The sequence below is a fragment of the Chroicocephalus ridibundus genome, chromosome 2 (genome assembly GCF_963924245.1).
Source record: "Chroicocephalus ridibundus chromosome 2, bChrRid1.1, whole genome shotgun sequence".
Lineage (NCBI taxonomy): Eukaryota > Metazoa > Chordata > Aves > Charadriiformes > Laridae > Chroicocephalus > Chroicocephalus ridibundus.
In genome coordinates this window covers 65091980-65118222 of record NC_086285.1, presented here as the reverse complement: position 1 = coordinate 65118222, position 26243 = coordinate 65091980, and the positions used below count along the sequence as shown (strand labels likewise).

General features: G+C 43.5%; 1 protein-coding gene across 6 annotated transcripts in view; it reads right to left on the bottom strand.

The window, feature by feature from the left end:
* NFATC1 (nuclear factor of activated T cells 1) overlaps positions 1-26243 on the bottom strand; it is a 116294-nt gene that overhangs the window by 21073 nt on the left and 68978 nt on the right. For 2 of the 6 annotated variants that reach the window (XM_063325765.1, XM_063325766.1), the window contains exon 9: positions 12440-13126. In XM_063325765.1, the coding sequence (XP_063181835.1) occupies positions 12440-13126 (687 nt within the window). Of the gene's footprint in view, positions 1-12439; positions 13127-26099; positions 26136-26243 lie in introns of those variants that run through there. The other 4 variants (XM_063325767.1, XM_063325768.1, XM_063325769.1 and 1 more) reach the window with 4 other exon arrangements.

Sequence of the window (26243 nt, the reverse complement as noted above, 5' to 3'; positions counted from 1 at the left end):
TACTGCTCAGATACGCTCTCTCCTCAGATATGTAAGTTTAATGAGCACATTGTTTATTTTATCATCTCCTCTCATTATTCTCTATACTTAAATCATTTTGGGGCAAAGTGAGGTATTCTTTAGACACACTTTTCCACGGCAGTCAAATCCTGGGCTTTTACTACTCATTTGTACCATTTCGGTTTTAGAGAAACTCCTCTCTCTCACACCCACACTCACCCTTTGCACTCTTCCTCCAAAATTCATCTTTGCTCATCTTTTTTTTTATGGGCATGTTATATTTAACCTTCCTCTCATTTCTCTTTTTCTCAAGCCTTCTTTCACTCTAATTACACCACCAGGCAGTTTCACAGCCATACTCTAAGTCTGAAACTTTAAAATGCTTGCTAACCGTGCTAGAGCACCATGAGAAAGCTTCTATTTTTTTAGCGTGTTCCCTAAATAGAATAAATGTATACACACGCATGCACTTGCTTGCACTTGTCACAAAGGGCCCCAATCCCCCAACTGCGCTGAATCCTTGCCAGGGAGCAGCCCCATGCAGAGCCCCTCCTTCGACTGGGGGTTCTGGAGTCCTATCACACAGATCTGATTCTGTCAGCAAGCACGCACCAACTCAGCTGAGGGGTGCAGCCCCCTCTGGACTAGCTACCAGCTACTAAAATAGGGCAAGAAGATGCTTTCATATTAGCATGTCCTTCCAGCAAAGCCTTCCCTGACTTCGGCACTGCTGGTTCCTCTTTAGGACTTCAGTTTACCATCGAAATAGTGTGAAATATCTGGGATATTAGACTGCAAAAAGTTAAGTCTAAACCCTCTTCAAAGGAGATGGTCACCTTTATCTACAATATTGACTGTATGCCAAACAGGGCAGAAACCAGCAGTTTGTCTGGCAACAATGGAGGTTTACCAAGTGGTGATCTGACGGAGTACATCCAACTGTGAGTTCGTTTAAACAGACTTTAGTGATGCTTGTCTGGCCTATAAAGCTCAAGCATGGGTTTCTGGAAACAGTGGGAGAATTCCTGGAAAGTTCTCTAAAGCAGCCATTGCTGCCATGTTTGTCCACCGATGCAAAAAGCATCCCTGTGATCGATGGCACTTTCTGCCCTGGAATCAGTTTTGCTTCTTTTTCTTTTGCAATGAGGTCTTTCCTCATCCTAACATACTCTGTATGGAAGAAAAAGTAAGCAAAAATCCCTGAGAACTCTTTCAAAGTTACCTAGGAACTCAGGGACTGGAGTAGAGCAGCCATCTCCATCACTGGTGGCCCTTCCATAGCCCCCTTTCAAAAAGACTTCGTGCAGTGCCTGGGCGAGGTACATCTAGCCAGAGCCTGGACTCATATCTTTCTGCAAAACGTGAATTTGAGTTGCATCAATTCTAACAGCTTCAGGAAGTTCTAGCCTTTGACTGCTAGGGCCCAAGGGACAGCTCTGTATCATCTCAAACAACAGTTAACAGTTAATGACTCGGGGAAATTTCTCAGAAGAAAGAAAACGAACAAGAGTGTGCATTATTGAAAACCATCAGAATCAGTTTCTCTGCTAACCTCTTTCTACATGACAATTTCACACACAAGTCATTTTAGATTGAGAAGCACATTTGAGCCTCCCGGTACTACTGACCCAGAGACATATCACTGCAAGGAGAAGATGCCTGGAGAAGTTGTTAATGGCTCATGCAGGTGCTCTGAGGTGAAAGCCCTCAAGTGAATAGCTGAGTTCATGTGCAGCCTGGAGCATGGTGGAACGCAGAGTTATAGAATCACAGAATCATAGAATGGTTAGAGTTGGAAGGAGCCTTGAAGACCATCTAGTTCCATGGGCAGGGACACCTTCCACTAGACTAGGTTGCTCAAAGCCCCATCCAACCTGGCCTTGAAGGAAGGCTATCACGGGGAAAAAAAAGTCAACTAAGAGCAGAGAGATCATCTTCACCAATTGCTTCAGCCTTCCCAAAGAACAGCTGGATAGCAAAAGCTCAGATGCCTGAGAAACATTCAGCTGCAATGACAACTGCAGCCCAGAGGCATGCAGCAGCATGGAGCCAGATTTCAGAGCTGCAATGGCCATTTCAGTTGAGAAGCTAAACATGCAGAACAGAAGGTCCACAGCATGGGCTTCTCCACCTGACCTCATGTTTCTAAAAGATTTTACTCAACAGGCACCTGCAGGATTTTCAGAGAAGTCAGTCATGAGTAAAAGAGACTTACATCACTCTTGCCTACCACAACTTCAAAGAAGCAAAAGAATTAGCATACTAAGCCTTATAGCTCATTACATATACATCTGTGTATGTGCGCAATATATATATATATGCTCACATATATATATATGAACATATATATGCTCACACATACTTTACGTATGTATGGATTCACATATACAGGATAGAAATAACAGTTAAAATAAATATTCTTCAGTTTTGTATTTTTGGAGGCTTCTCTTGTAACCCAAAATAGCATTTTTTCTACTTCTTAAGTTATTTGAAGAAGATTTTGCTTATGAGGTGGCAATGAAACACATATTTTCCCTGAAACACTAGAAAAATAGCTCACTGCTGCTCCCAGGGTATCAAAATTCATTTGTAATTTACTGCAATACCTGTTCTGCAACCCCAAAGATATCACAAGAGTTAAGAAATGGAACAAAATATTCAGCCCTAGCTCCCACAGAAATCTAACATCAAGATTAGTCTGGACAGCACAGACATGAAGAGTCAAATCTTGTCTTCTGCACTCTCTTATGGTTGCAGAAGGGCCAAAATTAAGTAGAAAAAACATGCTTTAGTTGTGCAAAGGTAAGGGAAGTGAGGAATGTTCTTGTGCATACATGATGCTTGGATAACTGAGCTATAACTACGTAAGGACCAAAGAATTTAATCCACTAATTACGGACTTTGACAGCCTTTAGCATTGCTTTTCAAGACTGTTCAAGTGCTCATATTACAATTCATATGCTCAGGGAGAATACACTTTGGGAATTTCAACACGCAGCACCACCTCACATCGCTTTCCGTTATTTGTCTTGCAGCAGGCTTCAAAGTGTGCAAAATGCAGAAGGACTTACCAACACAGCAAAGCCTGTAAAGAAGGCAGAGGGCTAGTCCAGCTCCCTGGTCTGCAGACAAACCCAGCCACTCTGGCCAATGAGGAACTGGACCATGGTTTTCCTACTGTATTTCTTACTCACCTATTGTTGCCAAGTATTTTCAATGTCCAGACTTTGCAGGCTTCCTCAGTGACAGAGGAGGAGGGGAACATTTTGAGGGTCTGCTTTTTTTCATAAGCTTCCTCCTAGGCTGGAGATAAGCCTGGTGTGGAAAGCCTGTGCCCCCTTTGGTTGCAATCAGCATTAGCTCCTCAGAGAGGCGGAAAGACCAGGAGCCAGGTTATCAAGCAGCCCACTCTCGACAGCAATGGTCGAGCCGCTATCAGGCCCACAACCGAGCCCCCCAGCTGTCCGGCAGACGCAGATGAAACAATCAACTGTGCCACACAGAAATCTGCTAGAAAAGACTCTCTCTCTGCCTGTCTATCAGCGACCAGACTTCAATGAATGCAGCTATTATGCGTTTTAACTACCAGCCATATGCTTGGTCCCGTTCCCAACGAACCCAAAGGGAACGGTGTTATTGACTTAAGTGGGAGCAGAGGCAGGCCCTTTGCTGCTCTGTGATCTAGCAACACTAGCGTTAGCTTGTGAGCGCTTAGCCAAGAGCGCCGTACGTGAAGTCAGGGAGTTTACTCATGAGAGCGCTTCCTCTGACACGTATGTGTTTGCTGGGCTGAGACGGCAGCTCGCTTCAGCCCAGCTCTGCTGAGATGCAGCAGGGGCCTGTATGACACTCTGTTCCCCGGAGAAGAGGGGTTTTCTACAACAACTTCCCCAGAAGTGTTTTGCCAGGATGGGTTCAGGGCACAGGAGCACGGAGGCCATACATGAGCCACGAGGCCACACCTGACCAGCTAACACTGCACAGCTCAGCAAAAACGTTTCAAACAAACAACATATTCCTGAAATGAATTGCATCGGAACAAAGCCTTCTGATGAAGCTTGTGCTTCTGCAAACCACGTATTTTCCTTGGCACTCCTCCAGGCTTAAAAGCAGATGTAAATGTTACCAAGGCTAAGATACAGCAACTTCTTCTCCCCCGATCGCCAAGGAAAACTTACAGAAAATAACCCACTAAACCTTTACCATTTGAAACAGCAATGCCAACAGCCATTACTATGGAAATAGAAGACTGAATCAGGCATGGCAGTGAGAAGCGACTTATTCCCCAGCTAACTGCACATCAGGGCGGCTCTTAGCTGAAAAGGAGGGGTGCAATGCAGCTTCAGCTGAACACTTAATGACTCAAAATGTTTAACGTGAAGGTGCGCATGCAGATGCACATCAAGCGAATGCTGGGTTTTCAACACTAAAAATACTCTGGAATATCAGAATATTGCAAAGCACTGCCTGCTGATTTCTGCAGCTTTCCCATTGCTTGGCCAGCCTCCTGGTCCCTCCACCAGTGTATGCCATCCCTGCACGAGGCTGGAGGCCTCAGGATTCAGGCCTTCTATGAAGGGACTGGACACTCCTTTGAAAGCCTGAGACTCAAGGACCTCCCTGGAAATGTAAATGCTGATGTCAGAAGAAAGCAAAGTTCCCTGCTAGATTTCACAGCGTGCTGCTGCTAAGGGGTAGGCTGGTCTGCTTTGTGGGCAATCACACACCTGGGACTGGAGAAAATCAGGAGTGACACTTAGTCTGGTCAGTGGCTCTTCTGGGGGCTTGCTTCTGGTGAGCCTCCAGGGAGATCCAATTCAGCAAACCCGCTAGAAACAGCAAAACCCAATCCCACGGATGTGCGGTTTCATGTAACAGGATACTCCTCAAACCCAGACGTGCGAGTCCACCAAAGGTCTGACTCGAACGCATTACTTCAGTCCTCCCTTACTCATCGCGTACAACCCAAGTCCCAAATGTTAACGACTCAGCATGTTTTATCACAGTAGCATGTACACTTTCAATCATCATTAGAGACGAGGAGGGTCTAGGCTCAGGCATCAGGCCAGATTAAGTAAAACTTTCCATGAGGAAAGCTATTTGTTTTCTCCCAGAGCTGCGAGGCTTGGCCAAGAGGGAGGGAGGGAAAAGCTCGCCCAATCCAGACCGAAGTGTAGACAGTGTTACTGGACTTTGCAGACTACCTGCGTGTTGTTCTAATGACATCTGGACTACTGGAAATCACCGAGTGCACTCAGGAGTTTTCAAAGGCATAATTGTGGCAGCAGCAGACTAAACTTAATGCCTCAAGAGCCAATTGCTTTAATCATGAAGCTGAGATGTATGAAAAAGGATACATTTCAGCAAAAGAGTAATTCTGTCTGCTATGGTTCCTGTTCAAATAAACTATATCACCAAACCACGTGCATTTGAAGAATATAGAGGAGTGAAAAAAAGAACATATGGTATAGAAGCAAAAAAACTTTCATATATACTGTATAGGAGATATATGGACTTGTCAGACATCTAACAGTTCAACACTGTAAGCAATTCATGGGAATGACATTAGCAATAGCTCATATTACATCCAGGAGTTACAGCTTTTACTGCAAAAGTTATTTTTAAAAGAGCCATGTTTAAAATGAAATGGCTGGCAGGGCTGCAGCTTTCAGTAACACTTTACCTGTGGTTTTGCCACTTTTACATACTTATTGGGGGCTTAATGCTCCCAATTTACCTTTTCAGAGTAAAATAAAAGTCGCAATGAGTGCATTCATTGGCACGGTGCTATAAAACTCACAGCTGTGCAAAGACAATCACAAGAACAAAAGCCTCCTTGTTTTAAAAAAGATGATGATGTGGTTCTGATACTTTCTGTTAGCCACATATCTAAACATCAGACACCTTCATTTATGGCCTATGTATTTTCATCTTACTACACAAAGATTTATAGATCCGATCAAGTCAAGATCAGGATAGAGACCTTTACGAAAGCATCCATGTGGAGAGGAGGAGGCTGAATTAATATACAAAACTTCAGACAAGAGATCTGTCTTTCAGATATTGTTATTCCAGTTCTGGCTCCTACACAGGACTCGGGGTGCTCTGGAAAACAGTTTTTTTCAACGGCGGGTGGAACCTTGGCCCCACTGCCGGCAATGGGACCAAGCCACAGATTTCAACATGGCTGGGACTGCATCTCAAAGTTGAGATTAGAACCCAGGCAAAGCCCAAAGCAGCTGAGATCTTCTTCAGCTTCAGTACTCGAGCATACCTTGATTAAAGAGTCCTCCAGGATGCTGCTTTGCTTTCAATTAAAAACTACTTTTGTAGAGTTCTGTGCATTAATATAACAACTGGGATCACAGCATGCACAATACACCTTGAAATCTGCAGTGAATGTTAAGTCATGCATTTTTTCCTGTTGGTACCAATGTGTTTCCCCCTTGCTTATTCGGAATAGCTCCATTTTCATCTGTAATGAAAATTACTTTCTTTGATGTTTCTAACGGCAGGAAATAATTTCAGAACTGAGTGTCATTCTGCTGCAGGTAAAAAATGTAATAGCTTGTGGGAGTGCCAGTTACAACCTGAAAAATGTTTCTTGGCATTAGAAACTCTCTCCATCCTGGTGAAATAGAAGATTTGGAGCTCAGTTTTGTGTTCCACCCAGGCTACACTAGGTCCAGGAAAGGGAAATGGGGATAAGGAAGGTGATTTCAAATCACCTTTAGCATCTCCTGTTGTGAACCTGGCCGGTTCCCAGCCGCCTGAGCATCCTGAAAGCTGTGTGAACTTACACTCCACCGCCTCTGCCTTGGGGTTTCTTCTACCACTAAGCAAAGCAGTTAAAATTTGGAAAAATTATCTGAGTTGCCCTGGTTAACAGAAAAGAAGCAGGATTCGTTCATGAGCAGACTAGCACAGCTTTTGACCCAAGTCCTAGACAGAAGGCCCGAGAGAGGAGCACGTTCCAAAGTGAGATATAAATTAGGTAAATTTTCATATCCCCTTGAGAGAACAACTGGTTCAAGGGACCAGGAAAAGTTCTCATCAGATTCTAGCTTCCCCTCACTGGCCATTTCTTTGTTAATTCCACTTCATACCTCAAAGGGCTGTACAGCACATTAGACTCATCAATCCCCAAACAGAATGTTTTCTCTTAAAAGCAATTACTGCATGGACTCGTACTGAAGAGGTCCCTCAAGTCTGCCTGCCTAAGTGTTTTCCATGAGCTCCACCACCCCACAGGATTCCCATGTTAGATCTGAAAGGGGAATGTCATGTACCCCCTAGGGCAGGTGTGGCACAGGCACATGGAGCCAGCGTTAGCCCTGGCGTGGTCTGCCAGGGTGCCCCAGCACCCTGCAGGTTGCTGCAAGAGCTTCTGGTGGGGAAGACAGAAGAAACCCCCTCTCCTGCTGCAAAGGGCCGTGGGCTCCTGCAGAGGACCAAAACCAGGCATAAACGTCACCTTTTCAACCGCTTTTAATCAAATCTTGCTAGGAAAGCAGCAAAGGGAGTCAGCCATAATCTTTGCTAGGAGGTTGAACTCAGAATTACTCAACACGAATGCCGGTATACAAGTCAGATACTTTTTAATATCAAGAGCATAGCCATAATATATCAGGTATCACTTTACAGGGAGAGTTTTAAATATGTTATACATGTCAAATCATATATTCACAAAATGAAATGGACAGCACATTTAATGAGTGGCCCAGGTGGCTACTGTAGATTTTGATTTAAAACAAGATTGCCAAGACCAAAACGTATTTGCCAAAATGGAAGTCTCTTCGGGTGCTCCCTTTATATCACTTCAGCTGCCCACCACTACCGAAGCAGAAAAATGACATACAGGATATATATTTATATAAACTCACTAGTTGTTTTTTCTATCTATACTCTGCACTATAGATGGTCTACACTTGGAGATACTCCAGGCCAAAAGGAATGAATATTGCTTTGATCCCATAAGTTGAAACCAAAAAATTTCTGTTTATACGTGGTCCAAGATTGCTGTACATATATTATACAGATAAATCAAACCTCCCCAAAGTGGTAAACAAGCAACCAAAATTTTACCATATATAACCTGGCATAACCAGTTAGATATTTTATTTGTCTGGTAGTCCCATAAGTGTGTTACATGTCTATACCTCACACTTCGTAAGTACTTTCAGGTAAACCTGGAGGTATTAATAGCTACAAGACACCGTGAAGATACATATTTTAATGGAGTGATACTTTGAGAACTTGATTTTTAATTTCATTAAAATATTTCATTACTTTTAAATTACTTTAGGGATGAGGGAAAGAGCTGGTATACTTAAGAGTAGCAGACAAGGAAAGCAGTCAAGTACATCTGACCTCTCTCTGGCTTTCGTATTGTTCACAGGCGCAAAGACTGAAAAAATACTGAAAAAAAAGTTTAAATCACACTGTATGAAGGGATCTGAACAGAATCAGTGAGACAACAAATTATAAAGAGGTAGAACAGCAGTCTATTTAAAAAAAAGAGGAACTGTCCCTACTCACAGGTATGATTTGATATTCTAGTTTCCAGAATATGGTCATAAAGCACAGATATCCCACCCATTCCTCAAGGAAACAATGAAAACACTTAAAGATGGATATCAAACTAAAAAGAAACAATGGTGATGAATTAGAAGTTCCTATTCCAAACACACCCAAGCACATGAAAAATTAGTTGCTCCTATTCGGTATCAGCCACTCTGCAAAACCCATTCTCCCTTATTCCACAGTTACAGCCAGAGGTCTGAATGAAACGGCACCAGACACAAAGGCATTGCATATGCTTTGCCTTTTCAGTGCACATCTTGATGAACAGCACCTACCAGGACACCAGGAGCAATAACCGGTGGTTTCCAGGCAGTCACCATAGTGGCCAAACTGCCCTTTGAGACTGTAGGAGGCAGGCCCGATGTCATCCTTCCGTAACTAACAGGTTAGCACCAGAAGGGGATTTTTTACCGAGACAAGATGAGTTGATTAGATAGTTGCTGGGGAGGATAAGATGACATCAGATGTGGCTTCAAATCATGCTTACTCTGGCCTATGGGTGGGATGCTGCCACACAAGGTGGTCCTGCTGCACTTCTTGACCTGCAGCAACAGGTTTCCTGCTCCTCTCGTGGGCTGGACCTGGACAGCTATTGGATCTGGGGGATGTGGTTCCATAGGCTGACCCAGTGGAAAACTATGTGGGTTTTCCTATTTTTGGCAGGTTAATCTTCCATTTGTCTGCTCTCCCACTCCATAATCAATTGATATGACTCAAAGGAAGCAGCAAGAACATGTGGCTAAGGGCAAGATGGATTGAGGCCACCCTTTCCATGGCAGCCTGCAGTGACATCAGATTAAATGTAATGTGAAACCAACGTCTGCACTGGTGGTGGTAAGGCTGCCTCCATGAAATGCATACAGTGTAGACCTAGACGGGGTTCCATCCTGACTCACAGCATCGTGCTCCTGTGCTATGTGTCTGAGGCATGCTGGGGCTCTGCATGGTTTGAACAGAGGGTCTTGGCCAGCGCAAGTCCCACAAGACATGCTTCCTGCCTTTAGCCCCTCTGCCACATACTTTCTCTCTCGACTGCCCAAATATTGAGAGAAATAAAAAGACAGTAGTAGGCCACTCCTTAAGAGTGGCTGTCCTTTTCCTCAGGCAGTGACATAAGGCATAGATAGGAAAGGGAAACTCTTGTGGGTTATGGTCCATGAGTGTGACCCCTGAGACAAACCTAAATATTGGTTTAGACACAGAAAAGGGACTTCCTCTGGTTACCATTTCTGATTACCACCCTTAGAGGCAACTGGTGGTGTTTAATATTTTGGAACAACCTGAGTTTCATTGTTACCGTAACTGTTATGTCTGTGAATTATTTCTTGGTTCTATAGTTCTTGTGGTCAGCCACAGAACAATTCTGATAACCTGCTGGATGCCAAAGGGAAGTGTATCTGCCTTTCACTAGCTGAAGAGACCTTCAAAGTCAACTTTAAGTATCAGTGCAGATGTACATGGTGGCTTCTACAATTACTTATGATTATCTGTCAGAGGACTGGTGTGCATGTGTGTTCAGAAGAAGGGATGGAAGAGAGATGGAGGTAAAGACTAAACCATTTATGCTTTGTCGGAGAGAATGAGCATTGCTGAACAAATTAAAATAACTCTCTGAGACCACATAGTAGCAAAGTTCCTCTGTTCTTCCAGGAAAAATCTGAAGTAAACATGACTGAGGAGTTTCACCCTTCATCCCTGAGCTGCAGTCCCACCTCTCTAGCAAAGATCAGCCAAAGGCAACTTTCACAGTGCTGTCAGAGAAGTGGTTGATGGATTTTGGAGATCTAAGGCAGAAAGACTGCACATTTCTTGTGCTTTTCTAGAAAGACAGCTATGGACTAGGTTTAGATTTTATTCTGTATTCTCTTCCTTCCATAGATAACTTCTGGTTAACCTCTGTGAAAAGAGACGTGGGAGTCCTGGTGGACAAGAGGATGACCGTGAGGCAGCAATGTGCCCTTGTGTCCAAGAAGGCGGATGGCATGCTGGGGTGCATCCAGAAGAGCGTGGCAAGCAGATGGAGGGAGGTCATGCTCCCCCTCTACTCTGCCCTGGTGAGGCCGCATCTGGAGTGGTGTGTCCAGTTCTGGGCTCCCCGGTTGAAGAAGGACAGGGAACCGCTGGAGAGGGTACAGCAAAGGGCTACGGAGATGACGAGGAGACTGGACCATGTCTCTTAGGAAGAAAGGCTGAAGGATTTGGGTCTCTTCAGTCTGGAAAAAAGATGACTGAGGGGGGATCTTTTCAACACTTACAAATGCTTAAAGGCTGGGTGTCAGGAGGATGGGGCCTGGCTCTTTTGAGTGGTGCCCAGTGAGAGGACAAGGGGTCACGGGCAGAGACTTGAGCACAGGAAGTTCCGTCTAAACATGAGGAGGAACTTCTTTACTTTGAGGGTGTCAGAGCACTGGAAGAGGCTGCCCAGGGAGGTGGTGGAGTCTCCTTCTCTGGAGACACTCAAAACCCGCCTGGACGCATTCCCATGTAACCTGCTCTAGGTGACCCTGCTCTGGCAGGGGGCTTGGACTAGATGATCTACAGAGGTCCCTTCCAACCCCTACCATTCTGTGATTCTGTGGTTTCTCTCAAAAACAAAATTTGGGCATGGCTTTTTGTTTTGGTTTGTGTACTTTGCTTGCTTGGTTTGTTGAAATCTTGCTCCTTACAGAGATGTGGTAAAAATGCATGCTATATGAAGAAAACCTTGTCACAAAAGATGTGTTGTGCAAAACTTCAGTGAACTGAACTCCTAATTAGGAAAAATTCCTTAGACCTGTCTATCATGTAACCAATAATAACTTCTGTTAAGAAAAATCATTTTCCTAGAGTTGAAAAGCAAAAGGCTGCTACTCAAGCTCCAAAACATTCATTTGTAATCCTAATTCAGGCGTATCGTGCTGTTTAAAATAGAATGACTAAATGTCCTTTTTAAAAAACAGTGCAATGAATTGTTTTTAAATTCTCCATGAAAGACAATCACATTCAGATGTTCCTTGGCACCAATTAGTTTCGATGCAGCATTTCAAAGGCCTTTCTTCTTTAAATAGCATGATATGTTATATAAAATTATGTGGCTATTGGAAGGGAACTCACGTACTGCATTAAGGTGAGGGTCCAGAATACTACTAGCATACTTAGCAGCAAGTGCTAAATCACAGTTCAGTGAGGTCACATAACCAAATTCCAGATTATCCCTTTTATTACTTTCAACTAATAAATCTTTGGAAGCTAGAGCCTGACAAGTTCATCACAGCATTTTAACTTTTCAGTGGTGTGTGCAGAATACATATACATATAGAATCTTACAAAAGAAAAAAAAAAGAAAAAGCAGCAGCAAGTCCACAGTAAGAATGGAAGAAAAAGTAATCTTAATGTCAGATGCCACCAGACTGAAAAGTTATGCTGAAAGATGTGCCCACGTTTTTTAATTTGAACCTCCTCAACTGAAGTAGAGCAGTTTATCATTTAGTTCCAGTGAAGAGATTTGCACACCAGACGTTTCACTGCATTATGGATGGGACAATGTTAAATATGTCTTCACTGCAGTTCCACAGGTCACTGGCATGGGCATAAGCCAAGACCATACAGTTAAGATTATTGCAACATAGCTATCAATCATGCAGCTAGCTCTACAGTAACTAATAGTATTTAATGCTTAGATAATATGGTTTCATTATTGCAAACGAAATTAAAGAGTCCTTTCCTGTATAGAGACAATCCAAGCAAAAGTCCGCACCATTCCACCAGGCTGTTAATTGAACTTTTTTCCACCAGGATTCAAAAGGAGGAGGGGGTTAAGGGAACTCACTGATATAGCAACATGGTTGAACACAAACCTATGCTGCAGAAGACTTACCATCATCCAGGTACATCTGGTCCAATTCCTCGGGTTCTCGCTTGATCGTTACAGGAATAGGGGCCAAATTATGATTACTTTCCTCATGCAACTCTGGCAATGACAGTGGTTGGGTTGTTGGAGACTCATTTCTGTGAACCTTCGGTAGTTGCTGCTGCTGTTGACCCATTATGGATGAGTGAGTTGGACTGCAGGACTGCAAATAGGTTGGCTCTTGGGTAACAGATGGAACTGGAGAAGAGGGACTGTTGGGATAGAGTGTTTGTTGATAACCAAGGGGACAGCTACTGCTCAGATGTTGACTCACCTGCGGCTGCAGCATGATGTGAGATGATTGCTCGGGGGAGCTTGGGTGCACAACTATAGACCTTGGCACTTCCTGTATGGTGGGGACACCTCCAGTGGGCTGCTGAAGTCCGAGGTGACTGTGGCCCGGGTTGGGGATGCACTTGTAAGGAGAGGACGAAAGGTCATGCAGCTTGGGGCTTGCGTTGGGAGACGGTGACATCACAGCGTTCCTCTGCTGACAGGAGGCAAAGCCAGCCACGAGGCATGAACCAGGATCAGGGGGCATCATGATCTGCTGGCTGTAGTATGGTTTAGAGAGAGGGCTTAAGCCTTGGTTCATTGGTCCACAGGTTTGAGCAGGCTCATAGTCATCTGTGGGTTCTGTTTTTATAATTGGAACTGTTAAAAGAAAAAAGTTTTACATAAACATGAGTTGCGTATTGGTATGATCAAGTTGGCTTGTGGCTAGGATACCCTTTGCAAAACAAACAACGTCTTGAATAAGACTCTGTGTGTCTTTTGCCTAGTTCTCCCACCCTATAAAAAAAAATGAATGAGTCATCAGCACAAGAAAGTCACAGCTGGTTCTAATATTGAAAAGGACTATTTTTTTTGGACTCTCCTCCAGCACTAATGTGCTATAAAAATCTATTTGCAAATAGCTGTGCTTCAGTGGAAGCTTTGGACCCAAGGGCTCCATGGATTTGTAGTAATCAAAGCAAGAATTTAAACTTGGATATACTACTGCATTTCTACGGCTACTGATGGCCCATTTGATAAATGTCTGCACATTCGGTAAACTGGAGCATAATAAGGTAGAGATAGGGCTTTCAGAGTTCAGTGAAAGTAAAATTACAAAGATACATAACAAACTGCTATGTACAAGAAGTTTTCAATTATGAGGGTATTTTTGAAAGAGTAGGATTTGATTTATTTATTTTTTAAATGATTGTTTAATCTTACTAACCAGCGAACGGGTGTAAAATATTCAATAAGTTGCATCCATCTCTCAGTGATTCTAAGCTGGATCCAAACTGCTAATGCCAGCTCCTAACAAATGTTAACTCAGTCTCTGGCTACTAAGAAAAACTGACTACTATTCTAGACCTCTGCTTGCTCTACCCATTGTCCCAAGAGGCTCTAATTGAGCTGTCAAGCCATGTCTCTAAATACCACCAGCACGTGGACAGAATGACTGTCTGTGAGCATCAACTCAGTCATGACAAATGCAGAGCTGCTTTCTCAAATCAGAGGAGAGATCCCTCCTCAAATCAAAGTGTCTTTATCACATTGGCTTTCAAATCACAGAGAGGTGCCTTTGCGGTTCCTCCTACAACATATGCAGTGCATAGGTAAAAGATACCCACTTAGATGTAGATGTATTTTTTCTAGCCAGATGCAACTCCAATGCATACAACAATTGAGTATGGATGCACAGTGGCATTTATCTTCTTTCCCAAAAAGAGAACCAGAGGAACAGCTGTCACTTGAAGGTGCTGCTGGAAATTTACGGTGACACCAGAGAATGTCTTTCAGAATATTAGAATAACCGAACCATTGTGGCACAAAGTCATTAATTCAAAATCTTTGCACAACTCAGCTAAGAGCACATGCATGTTGCATGAGTGTCTCTGACTGTATTTTTATTTACGTCTGTTTTACGAACACCTTTATACATTCTCCAGCCATTTACTATGTTTGTATATGAGTCTTTTGAACCCCTAAAACTGCACGTGTGTGCATGTGTACATATAAAACCTCTTTTAACGTTCACAAATTTTGCTGCTGGTGAATGCACTTCACTACCCTTGTTTTACAGTCCCCTAGCCTCTTGTTAACTTTGCTCCTTTTATGTTCTTTTACATATAGATGCTTGCAACACTTGTTTCAAGATTTCTAGCACCCCTAGTAAAAACATGTCTATACACGCAACAGATGCACAGGTGCTGCTCAAGACGAATGTGCTAAGGATAATGGACTGTCATTGGATTCCTCATAATCTTATTTTCACCTGCTTGTGTGCTGCACGCTGCCTAGGAGGGCTACTAATGCACTTGGTTGCAGAGAAGCAGATTCCAGGTTCAGTGACAGCTTTATTAAACCAGCATCACACCCTTTATGAAAATGCAAGACCAAAGAAACGCACCTAGATAAACATAGCAGCTTAGATATTGTAAGAAAATACCTTTAACAAGTTCCTGAGCTAGCAAATATTCTCACATGTTTTATATCAGGTTCGCTGTACTAGCACTAACCACAGCACAGCTGGAAATATGATGGTTGTTGAACACTGAATTTTCCCAATATATCACTGTTATAGAAACACCTGTGCTAAATAATTCCGAGCTCAACCACTGGCAATTCAACTCCAATAAACCCTGGAGTTGTCTGACTTGTTATAACCTAGGGAAGGGTTATAGCCCCGGTGGCAGGCAGGCTGGAGGCTTTAAAGAAGGCAGGTTCCTGATCTCAGGCTGATTTTTCATTGTAGCTTTTCTACACAACATCTCTGCTACTTGTTTTACCAGACATTTTTTTGTCACTTTGATTTTTTTCTTTATAAAAGCAATGCCATGGGGTCTTTTTCAAGGTCCGATTACTGGCCGTGAACACTGGGAATCTGATTTAATTTGCTGCTACACTGAAATACACCTGCCACAACCAACAGAGGATACCCAGGAAGTCCTACTCTGCACTGGGCAAAGGACTGATGGGCAGAAGGGACTCTATTCCAGACCTGTTAGTCTAAAAATTCTCTTGGAGACGGTGACAGCAACCAAGGACACTCCTGTCTGCCCATAAATCCAGAGTTCAGAGAGAAAATAGAAACTGGTGTTAATTACGGGACCAGTCAGGGTACGTCACAGTAGCTCATTTGCTGATGAGAGGTTTGTAGCCAGACAGGGAAACAAGAAGGAGGGATATGAGATTAAGTGGGACCTCCGTTTTATCTGACAACTGTTTACATTGTCCCCTTGTATTGCTCTGATCTGATACTCCTGAGCACCAGTTATTTCATGTAATGGGAAACAAGTTCTCTTTAAATGGACAGATACTACCTGCACGTAGGCTTAGAGGTGTCTGAACATGTTCAACTGAATGGTCTCCATCACCTTTTTCAATGTGTTTTTTCAACACAGTAAAAAAGTCACCCCTTGCTAAGTATTATATAGTTTGTATGCTAATCTCATTACTAGAATAGGTATCACACTGAAAGACAGAAAAAGTATTCACGCTGAAACAGTGAAGGGATTTGTATCTGACTTTTCAGTGCTTTGCCACTTGTATAGCCATTTAACACTATGCAGAGTGAATGTATGGATCTTACCAAGCTGGGATGGCAGCCATTCACTCCCCTTTAAAGAGTAAATGTCTTCGCAGGGTACCAGTTTGGAGAAGGAAACTCCATAGGAATTTTTTTTAATTTTTTTTTCCTGGAAAAACCACTACTAATGACCCAAATGATCGGGAATCAGACCTGCAAAGCTGAGCATGTCAGCAGAAAGGTAAGACATTAACACTTCCCCTTCTGTCTAGACCTCAACTTTTGTATTTTATGTGAATATCTGTATAACTTGACTTGTGGAGGACAGATACACCACAAATTGCTACATTACACCAGTTAACAGTTTATTTATGACACTCTATCCTGGATCTGCTTCTCCCCAGCCTACGTAACTTTAACAAATGGCGTAACAAAGGCCAACAATCTTTGCCAATGTTTGTATTTCCAAACTCAGCACAAAGGATCTGTGAGTCTGACCTCCTGGTCATTCTGAAAATACTCTGAATGTGTCAAAAGTTGGTTTAAATCATCTTATGTTCTTTCTTTAAAAGGGCAACCGTTTACTTCCACTTTGCAAAGGACTGCGGAAGGCCCAAGGCAGGAGCTGTGCGTATTTCAAGGCACACCTTCCAAAAACAATGCAGGAACAGCCTGTACCTGTACTCACCATCACGGTGTCTATGGCATTACTCAAACAAGTTAAAATACTTGCATGTAAGAAGGCTACCGGTTCCTCGCACACCCTACCCGCTGTATCACTGACTTCTGGGGGGGTGAGACCCTGAGCTGGGGGGAAGGAGCTGCAGCTGACTTAGAGCAGCTGAGGATACAAACCTTACGTGCTCACCTTGACCATTTTCTCCTAGGCAGGAACCCAAGGGAGTTCCTCCAGGGCAGCCAGGACCGATCACCGTCCAGCCATGGACTAGCGTTACCACTGACTTATTGACTCATGCTTGATTAACTGCAAATCTTTACAGACCTGAGCTAGACAAAGAGGTTTCATTCTCAAATACATCCCAGTGGAGGCATGGTAAGCTAGCTGCCATAACACATATCCATTTCCCCCGTCACTCACTTGCACAAGTGAGTAGTTCACAGAGGGAGATGAGACGTGATACAGAAAGTACAGTTAATTTTCTCAGGATTAATATTTAACAGAGAACAGTATTAGCCTGACTAACTTCTATCTCAAATATTTCAAATCTTAAATGACTCTGTAAAAACCTGCCAGCTGAAAGAGACACTCCTTGTTACAGGACAGGTCTGGACTGGTAATTAACTGGGAAGACCTACAGCTTATGAATCTGCAAGCACTTTTAGCAGAAAATGGATTATTTCTTAAATTCAGCAGAGCCATATCGAAAGGCAACAAGCATTCTGTCTCAATGCTGCTCCGTGGTGCTGAGATAACACCCGGTCTTGCAGACTCTCAGCTGGCTAGAATGAAAAATTGTGACTGAATTTGCCATGCACTGAGATTTGCCAACAATAAACTGCAGCAATGAAGCCAGAATTTGTGAAGTTGTAAACAGAAAAGATGATGCAGTTTTTACATATGCTCAGACTCAAAAGTAATGTTACTCATTTAAGAGACCCTACTCTGCTGAAGGATCAGGTCCTTGACATAAAAAGGAAAAAATGAATGCAACTTTGGTTCGTATCGTGAATTTTTAAGTGCTTGTTACTTCGCAATGCATTAGACAATTTTAAGTGGTCCTTGATTTTGAATATTAAAATATGACAGAGCTCACAGTTCTAAATTAGTCTCATAAGCAACTTAATCTGTGCTAATTGGTTTTCAATGGTTCGATGATGCCTTCTTAGACTCTGGGCTCGTGTCATTATGTCATCTAATTTAATACGAAATTCTGAGAACCATGCACTGGCAGCAGCCCTGGCTATAAATCAAAGCTTCTCACTCAGAGAGAGCAGGGTTATGACATCATACCAAGGCACTGGGTGGAAGACAATGGTCCTTCTGTGTGGCTCTGAATCTGGGAGAAATATTTCAGCCAGTCCTGCAAGCCCACATTTAAATGAAAGGCCTTTCTGGCAGGTAAAATGTTAATATATCAAACCTTGAAGAAAAATAATAAATCATGCACATTCAGTAAAGGGAGTCAGAAAGTGCTTAAATATAAATTATATGTATTTTTTGACAATTCTAACAAGCCTGTTTGCTTTTACACTTTAGCAATCCAGATGGGTTTTTAAACTTTTTTTGGGGGGGTGCTATTAAACTATGTGAACTGAGAAAATATAATCGTATAAATTAAACAGATGTTTATCCTTATTAACATTGAACTAACAAATTCCCATTTCCACATAGTATTATCAATGCATACATTTATGGCACTATAATATATTTATTTTACCCTTAAGTTTGATTGAACCTATCAAACAAAATAGCCACCTTTCACGGTGCAGACTATGATGTAGTTCCCTGGCACCAGCACACAGATTTTGGTTAGCATATGAAAATCAAAACACTACTTTTTTCATCCTGTGCACACACACATTTCTTCAGCTTTTGGACTAAGCGTCTTGTAATTGGTAAAAATTTTGAGATGAGGCTTTCAAAGAGGGTTGAGGAGTTAGGTAGCTGAATCTCCACTACTGAGCTGAGCTCTGAAATGCCATTTGTGCCTTTGAAATCCTCCCCCATCAGTCAACCTCGAACCAGGCAGCACACCCTCTCCACCACGAGCCAGATGCTCCTTCAGAAGATGCTCTGCAGGTCATCCCAACTGCTGCCGCTGCTCTGTTGCTGGCCCACCGGAGACATGGTTAGGGATGTGGACACATCTCCATGTACAGCTTAGCTACTCTGTATTTGTGCAAGACAAAATCCTGGCAGCTGCAGCAGCATCGGCTGGATCCACCAGGCTTAAGCAGAGTGAGGACCTCGCCCCTCGTTCTGACTCTGGAGCAGTCTGGTGCTGGGGAGAGGCAGTGGGCTGGCTGGCCTCAAAAACTGCAATCCCCCTTTCATATAACACCAGAGCAGCAGTGACCGAGCAAAACTTTCTGAAACACCCTGCCAATGTATCTGCAGCAGCGGCAATGTGAGTGACAAGGGATGGGCGCTCAATCCCAGGATGTCCTGAGACAGTCACTACAGGGGCTTCCGCAGATGCTGGCTGTGAATGGGATATTTTTCCCGAGGCACCAATTCAACCAAAACATTTTTTAAAGGTCAAGCTACTGTCACGCCTTTGCTTTTTAGTTAATAAAACCAGAGCACGGTGACTCAGAAACAAAGGAAGCCTCACGCTATCGAGAAGCTGTAGGCAGCACACATGTGCGATTGCAGGTTTTATCTACACAAGTATCTGAACTCACTCACCCTCTCTTGTTAGTACGCTGCTACTGGTACTGCTCACTGAGAGGGCTACCTCTAATACATGCCTGCCTGCCCTCTTTGGGTTTAATGTGTATATATTTTTATGGGATCAGATGCATATGTACAGTTTTATACAAGAATAGCCTCCAGGTAGATGGAAGCCTTGTGCGTGCTTCTCAGCCTATAATCTCGGACAGTGCCATTATCTGATTGGAAAGTGCTTTCCAGCTAACTCATTTACTAAATGCGTTTTTAACAGCTGTTAAACTATTAGGTTATTCAACGCATATTTATGAGACAGAAGATTATATATGGTAGCTTGGTGCATACACTGTTAAACCAGGTGGGGAGGAGTGGAAGTTAGGTGGAGGGCATTTGGGCTGTGTTAGTACAGAAGATATGCATTACCTTTCTTTCAAAAGAAAAGGGGAAGACTCTTAAAAGGCACGATTGATTTTCCATCATAACGCCTTATTAAATCCTACAATGTTGAAAAGGATAAATCAAGTTCTGTGGTACGCCCGCTTGGGCTGCTCTACTGCTACCCCCGCGGTGCAGCACCCAGCTCCAGTACTGCCTTCAGTTGGAGGTTTAACTGTGCGTAACACCTAGGCTGCACTGGCCAAGGCTTTCTATGTCATTTCTGTCAGACACGTTAAAATTCATTGGGGTGAGGTCTTTTTTGAGGATGCGGCACAACATTATACTGCCAGCGCTGACACTACTCCTGCTGTCCCAATGAGGGGAGGAGAATGGGAAAGCAGTGGCTAAGGGCAGGGGTCCCGCCAGGCAGCAGCGTGGGGACAGCCCGACACTCCTCATCCCTGGCACTCCTGTGGCTCTGCAGGGATGAGCTGGAAGGAGGGCATCCTTACCGTGCCAGTCCTACCCCCAGATCCACCCTCACCAGAGAGGGGTTTGGACCCAGCTGACCTCAGCTCTGACATGGTCTTTGTCTTCAGAAGAGACAGATGCAGTCCCTCCCATAGCCAGCAAAACACATCCTCGTCCGTGCATTTCACCTCTGGCAGCCTCCACCACTGCATCCCCTTTAGGATCAGTCACTGGGCTAGATTAATTATGGTGATCAGCCACTTGAGGAGAACAAAAATAAGCATCTTGGGAGTTTAGCCTCTTAAGATCAAGACGGCTGCATCTGCAGGTCAGGGAAGGCTGACTGGGCTCCAGATGACAGCTGAAACGGCATGTCACACAGATGAACTGTGGGCAGCTCTAGTGGGGACCCAGCAACTGGGAGCAAAAGCATCTGAGGCCGTCACGCTGGTGAGCATGATGCATGTCCCCTCCACTCCACTGCAGACCTCGCATGGCTGCCGGAAGGGATTGGAGGGGCTGATGCGCCTGGCAATGATGAATTTTGTGATCCTCTTAAATGGAAACAGGACTCCGACAAAATCTCGCCTGCTTTTTGTTACTTTGCTGAATGTCAAAAGCAACAATCAGCCACCCAGCAGCCAAAATGAAATAAGCTTTAACACCACATAGTGTAAAAATGAGGAACCGTGATCCATATTTCCACCTAAAATAAAAAAAATTACCCTGGGGCCAACCTTCCCCCCAATCCCTCCTGTTGCCCTGCCCTGCGCAGGCAGCTCGGTGGCTCCCTGGGCTGGATGGAAACACCTCCAGCCGCTCCAAGCCTTCAGGCCTGTCCTGGCCACGCTCGGTCCTCTCACACACGGCCCCGGGAGGGCGGCACTGGCCTAAGGTGGGCCTGGGCAACTTCCATGCCCCTTGCTCCAGCTGCCCAGGCCAGAGGCGAGGCCTGCCGCCATGGCCCTGCCGCCGGCGGTCATGTTGGCTAGGCTGCAGGTGAGGATCCTTTCCCAGCCCAGGCACTGAATTTGGCCCCGCTTCCCCAACCGCCCCCAAATTACCCCCGTTTTGCAAACTAATAATTTTGCCAGCCTTGAGCATGAAAATTCAACAAATACTCAAAAAGTGGGAGGTGTCAGGAGGTGATGAGCGAAAGCTGTGCTCCGCGTCACATCAGAGCAGCAACGTTTTGCATCCTCATTTTATTGTTTTGCGGCTAAGGCAGCCGATGTCGCCTTTTGACTTAGAAAGCGAGCTGTGGGCGGAAGAGCCGAGGTGAAACAGAGGCACGGCTGCTCAGTGCAGTCACCAGAAAACTGCTGATCGCCCTCGTCTGCAGGGCAGGCCGGCGATAATTTTACCGCAGGGACAGGAAGGCGAGGAGGATGCCGGCAGCAACGCGCCCTGGGCACCCCTCGCCCTTTCCAGAACCGCACCAACGAGCTCCACTTTCGCGCCGCCAGGCTTGTGAACAACACCACGAAGGCACCCCTAGTCACCCCAGGCAGGCTCTCAGCACAGCTCCGTACCCGCAGATTCACGGGACCTCCGTTCCCCACCAAGCCACCTGTCTGCGTGGCTGGATTTTCAGAGGAGCTCGGCACCCCGGCGCCTGCAGGGAGGCAAAGGAGCTGCACTGCGGGGGCTGTGGGCTTGGAAATCTCGCCCTACAGGTGGCAAAACGCATCCCAAAATAAAAAGTTGCTCAGCGCATCAACACCATTTTAATAAATACTAGAAGTAGTGAAATGATTTTTTAATAATGCTTTGACAATTAAGAAGCCTGACAGAAACAGAAACCGGAAATACTTTATCATCAACTCTTTGCAAAAGCGTATTTTTCATTCCAGTGAAAGAAACACATCAACTTTCCTTTTTCCATCCTATTAAATATTTCCTAGACAAACTAGCCTGTCTTTGCTTAGTCAAGTATCATTACTTATCTAAATAAAATTCAAAGAAAAACTTTTCTATGTTCACCGTTCTTGATATCAAAATTCATTAGATAACAGAAATCATAGAGAGCATTCGCTCCTATCTGCAAAAAATGAGTTCCTGAACATGTTTCCTCTATTTTGATGTACCTACTTAAAAGAAATCTGAATAAACAGAGATCTAACCCTTATCATTCAATGTGTTACTTAACATCTTCTGAGCTGGAGAACTCCTTCAGCTTTCTTAGCAGATGAAAGCACAGGATTTGGAACCACAGCACACATGTCTGATCGCTTGTGTGCTTCTTCAGCCTCTCCAGATTAGTTTAAACCTCAAATGCTACCGCTTACGCATAGTGATTTTAGAATTTCAAACAGATTCCTCCTGTTTGAAATGCATATATGGGCCAATAGTATAATAAATTCATAGAAGCAAAACGATAACGCAGTCATAAAGAGAAAAGAAAACCAAGTGTTTTTCTAGAGGGTAGGGTTCACAAATGCAGAGTTCACCAATGGTTTTCCAAAATGTTCTGCTGCACATAACAGAGCGGCAGAGCATGTCTGAACAGAGCTGTGGCAACCGAGAGACTTTAAAAGCCGAATATCCAAGCATCTGCTCATTGTGCTTTGCTCAGACTCCTGATTGCAGCATCCAGTCCTGCTTCTTCCTCCTCATATTCTGGTGGGATGTGGCAATGCGAAAACATAATAGTACTTACCATACAAGCTGTAGGAATTCACCTGTGCCAGAATGGTACAGAAAATACTTATATTTCTGTGACAGGCACATCTGGGGAGGAGTCTCAAGAGCCTACAGCCTGCAAGCTCCAGGACAAAACTGAAAAACTGATACGCAATTGCTCAGCAACGCATAATATTGAAGCAATACCAAAAAAAAAAAAAAGACATTACAGTTACTTCTGTACAATATAGGCCAATACAGGATTCAGGGACTGCTCAAATTCAGCAGAACAGTAAATCAAAATTTCAATTAAAAGTGGATTATGAGTACTTAGGTTTACAGTCTGTCCCGAGCCAAAGACTTAAGCAAGCCCGTTTTCCAGACCTTGGCTCTCATTTATGAAGCCTCTACTTTCTGTTTTGTTTTGTTATTTAAACTTTTCATTCACGGAGCAGTAAGATTTTCATTTTTACATCATTTTTTTTCTTTCTGAGGCAGGAACTTGTCTTCACCAAGTAAGTCCCTGCTCTGCAAAAACTTCAGCTAACAGAGAGGAAAAGTACAATCCTGCCATATCTCTGCAGCACGGGAGAAGCCTTATGGCGGTGAAACCGTAACACTCTGCTGGAGAGGGCAGCTTGTGTTGGCTGCACATCACAGAGCTGTACTCCATGGAGACACTATAGGAACATCCACGGGAGGTGGGATGAGTGAGGCCACGTGTCCCTGGATCCACTGGCTATTATCCCCTAGGGAATGAGGAGAAACAGGAGCTACAGGAAAAAAAACACCCTATTGCTCTGTGGTCAGGGTGGGAACGGCAGAGCGAGTCCATGGCTCTCCCACTGGTTGCACCATTTGTGAGTGCCCACACCCATCCCCAGAGCACAGCCAGTGGGTTCACACAATATTTAGGCTTTAGTCCACATACGGTATTTTGCTTTGGCACAGTCCAGTTGAGCTGTAAAACATATGTCTAATGTGTGTCATGCAGCTTTTTTAAGACCCTTCATGCAGAAATACCTGCAAAATTGTGATAGGCACTGAAACGTTAGCATTCTGACTAGTGCTAAAGCACAGAAGCAGCAGCCTACAGGATACCATCTGATTTGTGTAAAACCACATCTTACACTTGATGATCACTTTGACATCTGCTTGTCAAAAACCTACACCTTCTATGTTCGTGGGATTTTTTTAAACAAGAGACAAAGCGTTACCTGGACCAAAACAGTGCTTATCTCCTTTACATTTTTTTACACTGATCACACAATGGTTGTTGACTCAACTATTTTTTTTTTCATGAGATAAACCTTGGTTTTCTACAGTGTCTTGAAACATTAGAAGAATGTTGTGACTGAAATCAAATAAGGCAGAACATCCTAAAATGACTCCTAGAAATACAGCAACGTAAATGACTGATTCAGTCATTGTGCATGGTTTCCGAAAACACAGTCAAGGTGATCGTATCTACCTCTGAAAGGCACAATGGAAACAACCACCAGCAACATAAGGGCAAAACCTCACAGCTACAACACAGGCATAATGAAAACATACTATACTATTAATTCTGATGATTGCAAAAGCACATTCAGTCTTACCACTATTATGAGAGAATTTGCAAAGAACATAAGATGTTTTTCAGTTACCTATACGCACATATACATATATATTAAGAGAACGTGAGTGGAGAAGTAAACAGGAATGGGGGGACGGCATATTTACTATTCAATACCTGCTTCCCTTTCCCCTACTCTGGTGTTGTATTTTTTCTTTCAGGGTTCCTTACACTGAAACTAAAAGATTTCACAGGAATTTAAATCAGTACAGCAGACTAAACAAGATTCCCAATGTTTTCAACAATTACCATCATTAAAGATGTCTTTGCAGAATAAAGCCTAGGCTGGTTCTCTGTTGCCAGTCACTAGGTAGCTATTCCCATTGTTTCACATCAAATGAAACATCAAATGTTTCAAACTCAAAACGGTGGTAGCATAAACCAACTTTGCAGCAGTGAATACTATTCCCATGGTTTAGAATAAAATGGTAAAATATGGCCTATGCCAACGCTGGAGAGGAAAGATGCTGTTCAATAGACAGCAGTTAACAACAGGCATGTATTTGAGATACTTCTAAGGCTAACTTGCATGGCAAGGCAATACCTGCTGGCATCTAGAATAGATTTTTTTTGCTGAAGTGTTGTGCAAGAGAAGAACAACTCTCTTTCTTTCCAATTTAAGAGATGAACAGTCTTTAAATATACACAGACATACCCACTGGGGATGAAGTTTGCATAAGCAGGCTGATTCAGTGGAGCATAGCTATGCAGTCCATATGCAATAAGCATCCAGTTGCCCATGTCTGGTTTCCTGTACTTTTGTTTTAAATTAAAGTCCTGATAAAAGTCTGGAGTGCATGCAAGCTAACTAGGTGAAATTCCAAATGTGTATTTTATGGGATTTCACCTGCAAAAAGTTGGCAGGTCTCTTCAAGTCATGTGACATGACTCAAGTATTGCTTTGTGGGAATTTCCCTCAGAAGGACTATTTTCATTTGGAAAGCCTACAAAAAAGCATGAACCTAATCATTTTTCTAATTCCTCTTCCTTCCAAAACAAGAACAAAACAACCACCCTTTTTTTTCTACTTTCCCAAAAAAAGTGTTCTCAGAAAAAGCCATTTCAAATAAATTAAAAAAAAAATAATCTAGATTTACTTGCTATTAAAATCTTCATACAAGTCTGCTTGGAATTCAGCTAGCATGAATACTTTATTGTCACTTCACAGCCACCAATATAAGCTTCCAAAATAAACTGGCACACGTGTTTCTGAACATTTCCTACACATGAAGCATTTTGTATGGAGCACTCTGATCTCCATCCACATTGTGCTTTTCATTGCTACCCAAGAGAGGCATCAGCCCGGAGCGGTATTTTCACCCCACACAAGACAGCGAGGTGCAGGATGACTGGAAGGAGAATCCCCACACGACCTCCAGCTGAGAGCCCAGCACGCTTACAGTGCTGTGGTGCGAATTCAGAAGTATAATTCAAATGCAATGTGCCCTCTGGGGCTACAAAGTCAGACCAAGGGTTGACAGCAACTTAGCAGAGAGCTAAGCACGTTCACAATTTGTGGCTACACGTGTGAGTTTGTGCTGGGGCTCTTCAGCTCTCAAATGCAGAAAAAGTCCTTGTTCCAACAGGTCTCTGCCACCAATACAAAAGAAAATAATCTGCAGAGAAGGTGTCTTGTGTGGGCAGCAGAGAGAAAGGCAGCTCTGATGGTTTGATTCTCACTCTCATTTTGTAGTACCAGGTATACCTACAAATTATTCAGGTTGCTATAGAATTGTCAGAGCCATATATCTTTCTAAGTAATCATCATTATCTCTCATTTTTACTATCAGAGATAAGAAATACATTTTGTTAC